The 16675-nt window shown below is 50.6% G+C and overlaps 3 protein-coding genes across 3 annotated transcripts; 2 read left to right on the top strand and 1 right to left on the bottom strand.

Moving 5' to 3' along the window:
* Window positions 1-3218: 3218 nt before the first annotated feature.
* Window positions 3219-4797, bottom strand: CGCS363_v006242 (uncharacterized protein; the record flags this gene model as incomplete). Its single annotated transcript, XM_036638091.1, has 3 exons — window positions 3219-3694; window positions 3749-4510; window positions 4566-4797. 3 exons carry the CDS (start codon window positions 4795-4797, stop codon window positions 3219-3221), a joined length of 1470 nt encoding a protein of 489 aa, XP_036496963.1.
* A 1032-nt stretch (window positions 4798-5829) lies between these two features.
* Window positions 5830-8671, top strand: CGCS363_v006241 (Vegetative incompatibility protein HET-E-1; the record flags this gene model as incomplete). The annotated part of the gene is made up of 3 exons (XM_036638090.1): window positions 5830-6847; window positions 6974-8560; window positions 8667-8671. 3 exons carry the CDS (start codon window positions 5830-5832, stop codon window positions 8669-8671), a joined length of 2610 nt encoding a protein of 869 aa, XP_036496630.1.
* Window positions 8672-12391: 3720 nt separating this feature from the next.
* Window positions 12392-15525, top strand: CGCS363_v006240 (Vegetative incompatibility protein HET-E-1; the record flags this gene model as incomplete). The annotated part of the gene is made up of 4 exons (XM_036638089.1): window positions 12392-13138; window positions 13185-15179; window positions 15245-15475; window positions 15523-15525. 4 exons carry the CDS (start codon window positions 12392-12394, stop codon window positions 15523-15525), a joined length of 2976 nt encoding a protein of 991 aa, XP_036496965.1.
* Between the last annotated feature and the right edge of the window lie 1150 nt (window positions 15526-16675).

The raw sequence follows: 16675 nt of genomic DNA, 5'->3' as shown, positions 1-16675 counted from the left end.
TCTCCTTATACTTCCGCTCGTGAAGCAAGCGCTCCAAGTCTGCGCCAGTAGCTGTTGCGTATACACGCTTGATGGCGTCACTGATGCTAACAACACGCGCCGTCTTTCCGTTTCTGTTGAAGAGGTCTGTCCAGATTTCAGCGCAGTAGTCCTTGCCCACGCAGCTGTCTCCCGTCACAAGGATGATAAGGTCCGGCTCCATCGGCTTCGTTGGAAGCGGACAGGCATATGCGAGGACATTCCGCGGATCCGCGGTGCGTTTGAGTCTAGCAAGACGGCCGAGGTTCGGTCCGAATGCTTTGGCTGCGAGTGCGGCGTCTCGTGGATCTGGCCCGAGATCAGCGCCGTAGATCCCAGTGCTCACTGGCAGTAACGTCGCGGCGACTGAGTACACCCACTCCACGACAGTCCGCGCAAGGCCAGTTCCATCCTGTTCACGCGGCCAGACGCCGGTTATCACGCAGGCAAAGTTCCAGTCCCGGCAACCGAACGCCGAGGCTGTCTCCGGTATATCTCTAACGGCACCGCCGCCGTGGAGGAGATGGAGGTAGCATAGCGGTGAAGGGCGGGTTTCAACGGCTGCGATGAGTGCGCTGGCAATACTGGCTTCCCCGATGTCTTTGAGAAAGATGCATCGTTTGAACGAGGACGTCTTGCCACCGGCATGTCCGCCGTGCATCGTCGACATGTACATCTCAGTATCAAAAAGGCCGATACTGTCCACGATTCTGAAGTTGTACTCTGCCTCCAGAGCTCTGGCGATTGGCGAAGCGACAGGTGGAGGTGGTCCTAGTGCTGGCTTGGCGGTTGTAGCTTCGTACATGGTTACGCCGAGATGGAGTTCTCCAGCGTCCCAGTACAGATAAGCGTCTGCTGAACTGCCCCTGGGAAGCTTGCTGATCACAGCTCGATCAAAATCGCCAAGCTTACGGTGCGCTTCGTCGCCGTCGCTCATGGGGATGATCCATTTCCGAACTGAGAAGAATAGAGCAGGCTGCGCAGTGAACACGACGCTGATGACAATGCCAAAGTTGGTTCCTGCCCCTTTTATGCCCCAGAGTAGGTCGTCTTCGTTTTCTGGACGTATGGCGCCGGCGGGTTGATGGTTGGGAGGTACGTGGCCGATGCATATGATCTGTCCGGAGTCGACGCTGACGAGACTAGCTCCCACGATGGCGTCGCATGTGAGTCCGTGATTGCGGGCTAGATGACCGATACCACCTTGAAGCCATAGACCTGCCCCTACACTGGGTCTAGAGCCTAGAGGCACGGTGAGGCCCTCTTCCATGGCCTTTGCTATGATGTCGCCTGTCTTGCAGCCGGCTCCGGCGACGACTAGACCTCCAACCTTCGCGTCAGTCAGGACATGCACTTCCTTGAAGGCGCTCATATCGATTGCAACGACATTTGGCCACTGACAATGACCGCTATGCCCACCACCCACAACAGTCAACGCCATGCGGTGTTCCAAAACCCATCTGACACACTCCTGCACATGCTGAATCTTGGTAGGTCTGATGCCTGCGGCCGGGCGATGTAGACGTGCTTCCCGGTTCTTAACCTGCATCTCCCCGTCTGCAACCGGAACCCTCGAAGTGAGCTCCGGTAGTGCTGTTGAATGTCGCGTGAAAGCCATCATGACCTCCGGCGCGGCGAAGATGAGATGTCCCTCGTCGCGTCGGCCCAGGGAGCGGCAGACATTGCGCCATTCGAGTTGGATAGCGGTGGTTTCTGGCACGTAGCCTGCGATGAATGAGGTGAAGTGGTCCAGCGATTCATTGGTGTTTTCCACTCGAACAATCCCTGTGGGGAAAGGTGAAACTTGGTGAGGTATGAGGCCGTCTAGGTGAAGTGGACCATCTCTGTGGAAGACGATTACCGTGCCGTTTACTGGGTGGTCCACGAGCAGGTCTAGGGCGGCCCGGAGATAGTCGTGTTTGTGATGTATGCCGTACATGCTATGACAGAAGAGAATCACATCGAACTTCTCATCGTAAAAGGTCTCCTTGGAGCTGTTCGGATCGAAAGGAATCCACCTCACGTCCGGTCGACTCTCTAGGGAGGGCAGCGGCAGCCCTTTATCGTCCGCCGACTCGAGCCACTCTTCTAGCCGCGAAGCAAATAGTCCATTCGGCTCAAGTGCAGAAAAACTTGTGATCTGATGCCTCATTTTCAAAGGCAGGTGTCCGAGTACGCTCTTTGGACCTGGTCCGATCTCCAGCACAGAGACGCGGAGGCGTGCTTTAAAGATTGGAGTAAGGACTTGTGTAAGCTGAGACAGAATGAAGCCATCGTATGCGTTTGAGCCTTCTTTGAAGAGGTTGAAACTCATGCTGTATTCCTCATTAGATAAAGGTTGGCTGGCGAGTGCATCGTTAGACTTGGGGGGTTCCCTTAGAGCGCGCTTGAGATGCTCGAGGGTGGCCATTTCGGTGACACGAGTGTGAGTTGAAGCTGAGAAACTGAGGTTGTGCCAACAGTTGATGGATAGTATGAGTTCTGGTGCTTTATGTACTCAACTTGGAGCCGAACCGCTGCCAATTGGTCACAACAAAATGCCACGCCACAGGGCCGCCAGTGAAATGTGTCCTCCAGCAGCTTGCCGCAAAAACTCTGCGTTTTACATAGCCCCCGTGAATGAAAGGCGAAAACCTGTCGCAAGACATGCGCTTGGCTTCGCTGGCCTCCAAAAACACGCTTGTGAGTGGTTGCGATTGTTGTCGGCCTCCGGCATCATGCATTGGATTTCGGCCAGTAGTGGGCATTGTCTGATAAGGAAGCAATCATTACGTCAATGATTTTGGTTCTGGAGATTGTTTTAATCTGGATTTGTTCGGCGTCTTTTGATCTCCCCTAATGAGCGAAATAGCTTGCAAAGGTGCTGCAAACATGCGGTTGGGGAAAGGGCGCTTTTCGGCCCTTAGCGCCCAGTGACCGGGTCCGATTGCGGCCCCACTTGTGCTTCCGGGACTGACTTTGACACCCGAGAGCCTAGCAGTACAATGCCTCTAATATTAGTGCTAAATACCGGGCGTATCCTCTTTGGGCTTGTGTGCACTTCCTACTACACTAAAATTAAACACTCGATTGAGAAGGTTTGGCGCAGTTACGTAAGGTAGTTTTCTGGGGTTTTCGCATTGTCATCCAATCTTTCTGTCCATGTCAATCTCAACCCACGACAGGGGAAAGCATCAACTTGCTAACTGCCTCTATGGCATCTATACTATGAATATGGTGTGGCACTGTTGCCGCCGAAATAACTTCAGGTCTTCGCATCGCCATTTTCCAACCCTCATGTAGATCTGCTGCTGCGTATCGAGACACTGCAAGGCCAGTCCTTCAATCCAAACAGGAGCCGACTTCATGTTGCGATGTTTCCCAAGACAGAGGTATTCCGCGTATCCTGCAGCTGTTCGCTTGCGGACGTGCCCTGGTACGTTGGACTTAACAAGACAGACGGGCAAACACCAGATCTCAACGAGAAGGGAGACTTCATTGTTGTCGATCGTCACTGCCCCCAGAGACTCACCAGTCTCTGCGTCAGCGAGGTCATCGCCCCGCTTAATCTTTGTTGGGAAGTGCTTTTGGAAATCATACTCAACATAAGGCATATAATATGCCTTCCGCAGCCTGCCTTTCACCCTCAGCGCAGGCCGTGGTTCGTTGGGGCCTAACTTGCCGAAGCCGAGGATATCTAGTCACGTCGTGTCGATGAACTCCCTAGGGGCATTTGACAGCACGAACCTACAAGCCCCGGGTAAAGAGCCCCACGACCAAGACGGCGCACGATAGGACCTAAGCGCCGTCTGGCTCTTTACCCCTTCCGACACCACCCACACAAGGCCTCGGTGAATGTCTCTTTTCCACAGTCCTGACATGTAGTCGTCTTTCAATGCGTACTGAAGCGCCTGCGCTATCCCAGCAACGGCGTGGAAAATGTCGGAGGGCATGGTCAAGTTGCAGTGCGTGTACTCACTCACGATCTCATACCACCCGTGATAAAGTCTGTGCGATGCAATGGGCGACGCGTAAAGATCTTCATACTTCTGAGATGTGGACTGCTCACGCTGCCACCCAGTGATTGACCACCGCATATCAGCGTCTTGCTCGCTACTTTCCAACGGGCGACCTTCTGGGATGTTTTCTGATGCAATTTCTTCTTGGCACTGCCAGCTCATCTGGGTCGACGAGAACAAAAGTAGTCTGGGGGATAGAACACGCTCCTGAACGACCCACGCTCGTGTCCACAGCGGAGGCTTATGATCGCCCCAGATGTCACGTGCCGGGTCAGGAAAGTACAGTGCATGTACAAATCCTTTCATTCTTTCACCTTGAGGGAAGGCGACCTCTATCGGTATTGGAGACGTGAGGCCAGGGTGTCGTGCAGCGAACAGGCCACCCTCGCCACCAGCCGAACTCACTCCCGATATGGTCATGAGGGAGTTGGTGTAGTACTGGCACATACGTTTTGCCTCAGACTCCCAGTCATCTGTCGAGTCTTGGATGATACCTAAGCGGACTTGCATCAGTGGGGGCTGCCTTGCTCGCATGGATATTAGACTTACAAAGCGAGTCTATCCAAAAATACCGGACATCCAATGCTCTTGAAGTAATAACAGCATCGCGAAAGGTCTGAGATAAGTCTTCGAGGAAGACACATTGCCTTCTCTGGTCAATGGTAGCCTTCTTCGTCGTGATAATCGTTGACTTGCCCCAACAATGACTCAGAGTGATGTATGGGCGCAGGTGTCCAGCACCATCAACAAGGCAGAGTCCGGATGGACAGTTGTTCGCCATAACGTCCACAACACATGTCGGAAGCGGCGCCAAAGGATTCGTGATCAGATTGCATGATGTATGGGTCGCAAGGCACCGCTTTATCCACGAAGCCGCAAGCCGAAAATTGTCGTCCGAGCCGGTTGTCCACGAGCAATCTATTGCCTTTGTTGATAAAATAGAGCTCATCTTGTCTGCGGTCTGTTGTCAGCTTCAAAGAGGGGATGATGCGAACTGTAGGACGAGGAGGGCCCGACCTTCATACTTCGTAAAGTGGAACGGGACTTGGAAATCGAGAGAAGAAAAGCGGCTAAGCAATGATACGTCGCTCTCTCATTCCCAGTGCCGTATTCAACGTCAGGGTACCATCGGATCTCTACTGCACTTTCGGGGAGGATCCGAGGTGGTCTATTGCGGTCACCGAAGATGCTGTGCTTGAAGTTGTCGAGCAGTAGGGCGCACAGATGACAACCTTTGCCTGCTGCCGCGCGAAGTGCCTCGACGCTGGTTTGATGTGAATATGCGTAGAATGTTCCATGTATGTCAGCTGTGACGTTTTGGGACCGAAAGAGATAGTACCAGTTTGGCAAGCGTTCGTCTGGCTGAGGAGAAGCATTTCTGAATTGGATACCTGCACATATTGAGCATATGTTAAACACCGCACTTATTCCCGCCAATGAAGATTGTTGCGTGCGGAGATATCATATTACCATTGTTGATGGACACATTGTGCGCCTTCATTGGAGGATGGCGTACCCGGTCATCTCTGCAGTGTTTACCACAGCCTGATCTGCCTTCTCATCTCAAGCCCTTCCTTTTTCCCCGCTCCGAAGATTCTCAATCCTCTTCGTTTTATCACCCTCATAGCAGCACGAATTACGACAACTTCATCATTACCACTCTAACAGCTACATGGTTTCCGGCAAAACGCTAATTTTCCGGGAATCGCCTTGACCTCGACGCCAGTAAACATTCCAAGGCCTTAGTAGGGTGAGCTCCAGCGGATCAGGGGAAACCTGGCAGGAGTCCACGCTGACATGAACTTCACCCAGAATGGACTTCGCGGGTAGTGACTCCGCGTCTGTAAGCGGAGCTGGGACCAGCGAAATCGAAGACAAAGATGCCTACACTGTCGGATGGATCTGTGCCCTCCCATTGGAGATGGCGGCTGCCAATCTGATGCTGGACAAGATTTACGACATCCAAATCGAGCAAGATAATGCCGACCACAACAGCTACATCCTAGGCTCGATGCGGGGCCATAACGTGGTCATCGCATGTCTCCCAGATGGGATTTATGGGACAACCCCCGCTGCCACAGTCGCCAAAGATATGCTCCGGACTTTCGAATCGATTCGATTCGGTCTACTGGTTGGGATTGGAGGTGGAGCACCGTCTTTAGATAACGACATTCGACTTGGCGATGTCGTCGTCAGCAAGCCTACCGGTACCAGTGGAGGTGTCATTCAGTATGATCGGGGAAAAACAACACAGCACGAGTTTGAGAGAACTGAGTCGCTTAATTCTCCGCCTAACGTGCTGCTTGCGGCCTTAAACCGTCTTAAGGCTCGTCAATTACTCGGCGAAAGTGGCATTCCCCATTCCTTGTCTGAGGCAGCGGAAAAAATAACAAAACCGAGGATCAGACAGAAATTCACTTATCAGGGCGAGTCAAACGACAGCTTATTTCAGGCAGAGTACGATCATGTCAATGCCGACTCTAACTGTGATGCCTGTGACCCCACGCAGACGATACAGCGGGAGGATCGAGATGACACTGATCCAGTGGTCCACTACGGAAACATCGCCTCAGGAAATCAAGTCATCAAGCATGGAAAGACTCGAGATCGTCTGAGAAAGGAACTCGGGGTGCTGTGCTTCGAGATGGAGGCTGCAGGACTGATGCAAGAGTTTCCCTGTCTGGTGATCCGTGGTATTTGCGACTACTCGGATGCGCACAAGAACAAAAGATGGCAAGAATATTCTGCGACAACAGCTGCAGCATTTGCGAAGGAGCTTTTATCGATAGTATCTCCTATGCAGGTCAAAAGGGAGAGTAAAGTTATAATTGGTAAGTAGTCCAATTCATTTCCCGCGGTAGACTACTTAAATATGAGTCCGGTGAGCGATTCAAATTGTCATCCATATGATAGATGCCTCGTGATCTCGCGGCTTTGCTAAGGCAAACTGGTTTTAGACCCCAAACTCTACATCTCCGTGTCTCAGTTGCGAAACGACATACGGCATCAAGGGCAAGAGCAAGAGGCTCGTATCAAAGATGAGAAGGATCAAAAGTGCCTAAGAGCACTTTCTCGAACAGACTCTTTTGTCGATAAGGAACATATATTAGGGAAAAAGGGCAGACTTCTCCGAAACTCATATCGTTGGATCATCGACAATTCCCAGTTCAAGCAGTGGCGTAACAGCACGCAGAGCCGTCGACTATGGATCAAGGGTCATCCAGGCAAGGGGAAAACGATGCTTTTGTGCGGTCTCATCGAAGAGCTTGAGAACAGTAACAAATTGTGCTACTTTTTCTGCCAAGCCAGTGAGGAGAGACTGAGGACTGCCAATGCCGTTTTACGCGGACTCATTCTTCACCTAGTGCGACAGTACCCGAAACTCATTTCGCATGTTCGCGACGAATATGACAGCAAATTCGAAGCGACCTTTGAAGGCTACAACGCGTGGCAGTACTTGTGCAAGATACTTGAGTCCATGCTGCGGGATGATTATCTGGGCGAAGTCTTGGTCATTGTGGATGCCCTCGATGAATGTACGGACTTGGAAGATCGCAAAAGGCTTCTGAGATTTCTGTGCAAGATATCGGCTCATTATCGCGCGAAGTTGGTACTGTCTAGTCGTAACTGGCCGGATATCCAGATGGAGCTTGGGAGGCAAGAAGATCACGCAGTGACTATTTCTCTGGAGCTGAACGCAAATAGTGTCTCCGATGCTGTACAAAGCTACATTGATCAAAAGATGGAAGATCTCGCCCAGATTAAGCCCTACAAGGACAACGCCGATCTTTGTTGCCTCGTTCGAGATCACCTCATTCATAACTCTGACAGCACGTTCCTCTGGGTCGCTTTGGTCTGTCAGGAGCTTTCTGGCAGCAGAGCAAAAAGCCGACGCAAGGTTAACAGCATTCTCAACCGATCTCCGTCAGGTCTTGATGATCTTTACGCCCGGATGATTGAGAACATATTCGATTCCGAGGATTCAGAGGAATCAATGTTGTGTATGGAGATTCTGGCCGTTGCATCAGTGGCGAAACGCCCTATTACATTTCGGGAGCTCTTCCACACCATCACCTTGTCGCTGTACCAAGACTTGGAGCCAGAGGAATTGAAAACCGTCATCGAGTGCTGCGGCTCCTTCCTGAACATACAAGAAGACACCATCTACTTTGTTCATCAGTCAGCTGTGGAATTCCTGCACAGCGGTACCTCGAAACTTCCCAATGTTGCGGAGCGGCATTACTCCATGTTTTGGAATTCTCTGGACGCCTTGAGCTGTTCAAAACATCTCAAACGCGATATTTATGACTTGAAAGCACCTGACGTCTCTTGCGCAGATATCAACCGCCCAACCGCAGATCCCATATCTACTTTGCATTACTGCTGCGCCTACTGGGTTGACCATTTGGTTGATTGGGCTGGCACCGAAAGGGAAATATCAACTCCACCGTCGTCCTTGATGAATCCCGATGTCATTGGCAAGATTCAGAGCTTCCTCAATGACAAGTTTCTCTATTGGGTAGAGGCCCTGAGCCTTCTTCATCGTATGCCGCAAGCTGTGCAAGCCATACAAAATCTTCAAACACTAGTTGTAGGCAAATTATTCTTTCCTACCTTAGTAGGGATTTCATGCTCAGTAGCTAACAGCAGCTTAGGACGGAAGTGGTAGCCAAGCGGAGCAAGATCTGTCAAAATTCATCAACGATGCGAACCGATTTCTGCTCCATCATAAATTAATGCTTAAAGACTTCCCGTTACAGTTGTATGCTTCAGCCCTAGTCTTCAGCCCTCGACAAAGCACTGTGAAACGTCTGTTCCAGAATGAGGTTTCCGAATGGGCCACGGCAATACTAGGTGTGGGATCCACTTGGAGTTCGTGTCTGCAGACACTAGAAGATCACAGATACAGCGTCGGAAGCGTAGCCTTCTCGCCCGACGGGCAATGGCTTGTTTCTGGTGATTCATCCGGCCTCGTGAAGCTCTGGAACGCAAATGACGGCAGTTGTGTTCGAACAGAAAGCAGTCGGTGGCATATGGATGATCGCCGCAGTGAGTGTTGCTCAGTCATGTTCTCATCCGATAGTAAATTGTTCATTGCCCGATGGTGTGATGGAACGGTCCGCGTTTGGGACAGAGCGACTGGCAATGCCATCTCCGACTGCGAAGTAACTGCTTTCTGCAAGACGACATCGTTTCCCCCGGACAGCGGTGTAGATATACGTGCTCGTGAGCACCAAAAACGCCAACCTGTTCAGAAAATTGGTGCAGAAATTCGCTCTCACACGCTCAACGACAACACTTTCCACGTTACTTCGAGTTCATCCGGCCATTGGCTTGCTTCAGCCTGCAGTGGAAGCGGAGTTAGGATCTGGTATGCGTTCACCCGGGATTGGGAAAACTTCACCGATCAAATTGGACCACCAGACTCACGTGACCCTCACATATTTCCCCGTCAGAATCATACGGCAGTTAAAAAGGTGCAACCAAAGGTAGGCCTCCACAACTGCGAAAAAAAAGATAGAGGGGAAAAGGGAACGCATGTTATGTCTAATGACGGCCAGTGGGTCGCTGTGCACATGGCAGGTATCGTGAGAATTTGGGAACTAGAAACGACCAAGTTAATATGGACGTTGAAGCAAAAGGCCATGATCATGGCTTTTTCAGGTCGTAAAGAGCTTTTGGCAGCGAGCTTGGGTGAAAATATCTGGGTTTGGAGCATGACGACAGGCGCTCTTACAGGGAAGGTTGGCAGGCATCCGGCAATCACATCAATGGCCTTCTCTCCAGATGCCCGACAAATTATTTCCGCATCGTCCGACGGTACCATCAAAGTGTGGGAAACACCAAAGCCCAACGAAGGGGTGCCTGACAACACTGATCCTTGGCATATGGACCGTCACATTTACTACAATAACGAAGATCAATTTGCGGTGTGTTTCTCAGGCACCAAGCACACTATGGTCTGGGACGACGTAACCAGATACGATCTGCCGATGGCAGGAATTTACCATGGGGACGTGTCTTCCATCGGCTTCTCTGAGGACAACCAACAACTCGCGCTAGGTTCTACCAACGGCGAAATCACAATCTGGGACACGAGAAGCGGTTCTTGCTTGCAAAAATTTAGTGAATACGAAGAATCGCTTTTCTACGAGTATTGCTTTGGCAAGAACAACTTTTCAGGGGTTGGGGCAAAGCAGGAGTACTGTGAGAGCAAGCCGCAACAAAGCCAGGCCGAAGGGAGCGATGAGAACGCCAAGAGAAAATTTCCTGTTTTCAGCTTGTCTGTCTACGGGGTTACTCCTCCGCGTACTGCGGACATAACGTCATTGTTCTTCAGAGGCAATACCCAGCTTGCGTCAAATGCATACGGCAGACTCAACTTTTGGAATATTATTGACGGTACTTGCAGACATCTACTCGACAATGAAAACGAGTGGGTGACGCTCATAATCTTCTCGAAAGACGGGCGGTGGCTTGCTTACATATGTGGCGAGTTTAACGAAAATCTTGGCAATAGAAGAATGGTCAAGATTTGGGACATGGAAACGAAGCAGTATACCTTGACATCGCCCGCAGATGAGACTGGAAACATCGAAACCGTTTCAATAAGCTTCTCTGCAGATAGCCGGCAGCTTGCGAAATCTACGTACTGGGAGATCACTCTATGGGACGTGAGCTCTGGCGCCTGCATAAAGAAGCTGGAAAACCACAACTATGGCTTTGTCCGTATATTGTTCGATGCCAGACACGAGACACGTCTGCACACGCAGTATGGCTTTCTCGACTGCAATAGGCCAGGGCGGGGTTGGTTGGACTCAATCACCTCGAATCCAGACTCCGCAGACTCCTCAGGCCGTGACAACTCGGAAACGGTTCTTCAAAAAGCACCAGCTTCAGACGTGTTGCTGGAAGCGTACTTACTAGGGCATGGCTTTAGCAGAGACCTAAAGTGGATCACGTTGGATGGGAAAAAGATGCTGCGTATTCCAACGGAATTCAGGCCGAGCACTAAACACAATCTCTACGATATGACCCCAGTTGTCAACGGACGGAGTCTCTTGTGGATAACCAAGGCAGGAAGACTGGTTCGGGTGAATTTCGCGGAACGAGACTAGACCTTGTGAGCCTTTTGGCCATCCAGCGAAGATATTGAAAGAATTTCAGAATGGAGCAGCCGCTTATCCTGTGTCTAGACCTGCGCATTACCACTGATCCACGATGAAAGGCGTCCAGTATGCTAGTTCAAGCACGCTAGCACAGGACCCGCCTCACGCATTGAGCAATATCTTCCCATGCACCGCCATAGACATATTGACTGGCGTATTTTTAAATCACCCCAAGGTAGTATTGAAAGTCATGATAATGAACCGCCTGCGCCAAGGAAAATATGAGTAAAACGTACAACGCAGCCGCGACTAACTTTGTGATAACCATGCTTCTCTGGGTGTTTCTAGGCCCCAACTGCTCACGAAGATTGCCATTCCAGAAACGATATATACTAATTACGAGCCTTGAGTACGAGCCCTGATGACCATGTACTCGCTGCGGAGGTCAGGCTGTGGTTGGGATCTGATGTCCTCATGAGGTGAAAGCTTGGCACAGCGACCCCAGTGCAAGCCTGGACGAATTGCGTTGTTGAGGGCTGGCTCCAGTAATGGAAGAGGTACTTAGGTACTTATATAACATGGATAGAATCCTGGTTGCTGAGTTTTCATTGGCAAACTACCAAATGCAGCCAAGTTTACAGCTTATACCCCTGCACCACAGCCTGATCTGCCATCCCAGCCCGTCTCATTCTCCCCTCTCTAAAAACCGTCGAATAGAATCGCCTAGTTATGAACACAGAAGCCCACAAGCATCTTGACAACTTGGAAAGAACTTTCTCTCTTTGATGCGTGAAAACATGCTAAATTACAAATTTTGGGCGCCTAGATGACATCCAGCTTTAGAAGATTCGGCGCAAACGCTATTCAAAGGGTGGGGCCGTCCAGAACGTTGTTCAAATAACGCAGACCGAGAATGAAGTGTGATGAATGTTACCCCTGGAAACCCAGCGGTGCTCTGGTCGCCCGACTGATTGGATAAGTATGAGGTCAGCCCCATCACGCTGCCCAGCGGTATCTGTGAACGGTTGGCGCAGCCGCAAGACCGAGTTTGTGCCGGCGGCAAATGGGGCTGGACGATGATTGCTTACGCCTTGGCTTCTCATGCGAAAAATACTGAGGACACAAGATTTCTTCAGACCCTTGGCATGTCGGCACGGAATTAAGCCAGTCAGTAGTCGTCCAAATATCGAGTCCATTATCACGACCACCACAGATCATACTTCACCAGCTTCACAGCCTGTCCCCGCCATTAGAACCCTGATCAGTATGCGTAGCAAACGACTGAAGGATTTCCTCAAACGGCCGTGGAATCCAGACAGACATCCAAGTCCGCTAATCGAACCCGACCCCGCCCGACAGACCTCGAGAGACCACTCCACCTCCCGACCTTTGGACCCCGCGGATAGCATCACCCATGCATCAGCAACGACATCCGTGATCTCCTCAGATGATACCGTTGCAACAGCTGTTCCTGCTCGGCCTTCAACCGCGATCGTCACAGGCCATGGCGGAACAGTGGCAGATCGCCCCGATACCTTCGTAGTGCCTGGCAAGGCTCCAGAGCCCCAGAACCCAACCACTCCGACCTTGCAGGCGCTGGCTCCCCCAACCACAACCACCGAGCCCTCGTCAACCTCAGCGTTGACTTCCGAGCATTCTGTACCAATCCTTCAAGAACGTCTCTTGGTTGAAGCATACGATGCGCTCAAGTTTGGGGACCCTAAGATCGTCGATGCCTACGAGAAGCTACTGTCCGTCAAGGTCAAAGATACTGATTCGGAGCCCACCGACGAGGCCGAAAACCGGATTGCGGCTTTTACGCAAGAGGAATGGGGCCGGATGAAGCAGATGATTGAAGACGGACTCAAGAAAAGGGAGAGAAGCGCGGCTGTGTACAAAAAGATCAACGATGCGATCCAATTTGCGACGCCCATCAAGCCAATAATCACCCAAGTTGTGCAAGCCAGCCCGCCAGTGGCCACTGCTTGGGTTGGCGTGTCGCTTGCCCTCGAGGTTAGTAAATTGATGGCTGTGCGAGCGATCACTGACAGTTTTTTAGATACTCATTAACCCCTTGGAAGAGTCGGAGAGCAGTATCAGCGGCATTGCGTATGTCGTATCAAGAATGGAATGGTACTGGGCCCTTGTAGGCCTACTCAGCTCAACGGCTTCCAACACACATCTTGTACTCCAGCGCAAGATCGAGGACCAGTTTTCGAAGTTATACCAGAAGCTGCTGTTGTACCAAATGAAAAGCATTTGTCGATACTTCCGGGCCCGTTTCAAGACCTTTTGCAGGGATCTTGGAAAGCTCGATGACTGGGATGGCCAACTTGAAGCCATCAAAACCTCCGAGGTCGTGTTGTTGCGAGACTTTAGGACATACAACGATCAGGTTCTAGTGGGAGACACCCACGAAATGGTTGGTTTCCTCAAGACAATCGACTCTAGCGCGGAAGATATACGCAAGGGCCTTCACTACGTGACGTCTGCTATGGAATGCTATTTGAAATTGAAGGAGGATGCACAGAAGGACGAAAAGCACGAGAAATGCCGTCGAGACCTTTTTTTGACGGATCCTGAAGCGGACAAACAACGCATCATAGACAGCAAAGGTAACCTTCTCGAAGCATCCTACGAGTGGATCCTGGATCTCCCAGAATTCCAGCGCTGGAAAACGAATCCTGAAAGCCGCCGCCTCTGGATTAGAGGTGACCCGGGGAAGGGCAAGACTATGCTGCTTTGTGGCATTATCAAGGAACTCGAGAGGAACAGGCTCGAACGCCTATGCTACTTTTTCTGTCAAGCGACTATGCCGAAGCTCAACAACGCAACGTCCGTCTTGCGCGGCTTGGTCTACCAATTGGTCAAGAAATACCCTTGGCTTATCGATTCAGTTCTCGCCGAGTACAACGATACAGGCAAGCAATACTTTGAGGATCACAATGCCTGGCAAACCATGTCTAAAATTCTCCTCAATATTCTGCGCGATCCGTGTATGAATGGAGTGCTGTTGATTGTGGATGCTCTCGACGAGTGCATAGACTTGAAGGACCGTCGGAGACTCCTTGTTTTCATCGACCGGGCATCTTCCGAATATAATGCCAAATGGATCATCTCAAGCCGCAACTGGCAAGATATTGAAGAGACTCTGGACACCAACACGAACACTAAGTATACCCTTTCCCTTGAAATGAACAAACATCTTATCTCGGATGCTGTCAAAGTGTACATCAAGGCGAGAGTCATGGAACTAGCTGAGCTCAAGAAGCTCGACACCCAGACTCACGAGCAGGTTGAACGTCATCTCGTCGAGAACTCGAATGACACGTTTCTATGGGTGGCTCTGGTCTGCGAAGCACTTAGAGACGTTGCGACATATGAGATACCAGTCGCTCTGGAATCATTCCCCGCGGGCCTGACTGAAATGTACGAACGCATGATGCCAAGCGATACCACTACAGCCACCGACAAGCTCCGTGCAAAGGTTCTGGCGATTATATCAGTACTAAAGCGTCCTGTCACTCCAGAAGAGCTTCGAAACATATTCGAGCTCCCAAGTCACATCTCCGGCAACACAGAGAGCGTGGAACAGCTGGTAAAGTCATGTGGCTCATTCCTGAACCTCCAAGATGGGACGATATACTTCATACACCAGTCAGCTGCGGACTTCTTGCGCGAAAAGAAATTCCAGGAGTTTCCTGACCTAGGAAGTCGCCACTTCGCCATTTTCAGACACTCTTTAAGAGCATTAGCCAAGTCCAAGGTCATGAAATGCAACATCTACAATATCGAATCGCCCGGAACATCCATCGAAGACGTCATCCCGCCTGAACCAAACCTCCTGACAAGTCTGGCATATTCTTGCCTCCATTGGATTGAGCACCTGTGGGACTCAGTATATGCTGTGGAATCGAGAGATGGCAGAGAAGACTACGTTTCCGGAATCTTGGCCTTTCTTCAAAAAAGATTTCTCTATTGGGTAGAGGCTTTCATTCTGCTTGGTCATGTCTCAAAAGGCATCAAAGCAATTCAAAAACTCGCAACCCTGATCGTAAGTTGATCTATTTTCCTTAACTCTGTGTACCTCTTATAGTAGGCTGGCTAACGCGTCACAAGGGAACTGGTGTAAACGAAGACTCAAGGACACTTTCGGACTTCATTCGAGATGCCAACCGATTTGTTCTTTATAACAGAGAAATCATGGAGAAATACCCATTGCAACTCTATGCTTCCTCTTTAGCTTTTAGTCCTCAAGACAGCATCGTGAGGAACCACTTTGGACACGATATTCCTCACTGGATAGTCAAGATTTCGGGGCTGAAATCAACCTGGGACGCGTGTCTTCAGGTAATAGGAAGTGACTTCATCGCAATTGAACAGATGGCTTTTTCCAGTGATGGAAAATGGCTTGCATGCACAGGCGCTGATCATCGCGTCGACATCTGGGAAGCTGACACCGGTATTCCGGTGCACAAACTCAAGATGGATCACTCTTCCGCCCGAATGAAATCAATTTCTTTCTTTCAGGACGACAAGCATTCTGCACAGCTTGCAGTAGCATTCAATGACGGCACTATCCAGTTTTGGGATGCAAAGCTTGGGACCATACTGCGTACTTTTCCAGGAGAACACTCCCTGCTAGATTCACCTGAAGTGAACGTTTGGTCGGTAGCGATTTCACTCGATGGCTGCATGATAGCATTGCATCATGGGAACGGAAACGTTGTGATCTTGGATTCTGAGAGCAGTCATCACATCCATGTCCTTCCGGGGCACACAGAACAAGAATTTACTCCCAATGGGTGGATCCCTTCTGTGCCGTTGGCCTTTTGCCCAGACAACTCTTTGGTAGCAGCACTTTCCGACAAGCAAACAGTGAATGTGTGGAAAGTCCACGCAGCTCATTCACCGCAATCACTAGGAGACACAGATGGGGAAATACAAGCTGTGTCTTTTTCAGCTGATTCCGGTCTGTTAGCATCAGCTAATATCAAAGGACGCGTTTCTGTTTGGGACATCTCCACGAGCTCTTTGAGAAAGAAGTTCGTGCTCGGAGGCTCGGAAAGAACTGAACACTTGGAAAGGATTCGCCTAGCTTTCTCGCCCAAAGCTGGAAGCCGCCTTCTCGCATGTCTTGACCGAGGAAGAATAAACATCTGGGACATGGATACGGCCACGTCGGTGTGGCACATGGATACAGATACATTTGGAATCACAGCACTGTCATTTCTACGCGATGGCCAGCGACTCGCTTCTGGATGTTTTGGTGGCACAATCATAGTTTGGGATATATCAACATCTCCAAGTACCTCCACCGATCTTCGACTACACTCCGACCTCACGCACCTGGTCCCCGCTTCAGATGGTGGCCAGGCTATATGTCGCGTCAAGAGCAGAAACACCATCGGCATCTGGGGCATCGATGCTGAGTGGCAGAGCTTACTGATTTCTGCGGAAAAAGCGCCGAATTTGATTCTGGCTTTTTCCGAGGACGGGGAAAGGCTTGCATACGCAACTTCAGACAAAATCAAGGTACACAACGCAAAG

This window comes from Colletotrichum siamense, assembly GCF_013390195.1.
Source record: "Colletotrichum siamense strain Cg363 chromosome Unknown KSG_Cg363_contig04, whole genome shotgun sequence".
Lineage (NCBI taxonomy): Eukaryota > Fungi > Ascomycota > Sordariomycetes > Glomerellales > Glomerellaceae > Colletotrichum > Colletotrichum siamense.
The sequence above is the reverse complement of the archived record's forward strand: the minus strand, read 5'-3'. Positions and strand labels throughout refer to the sequence as shown.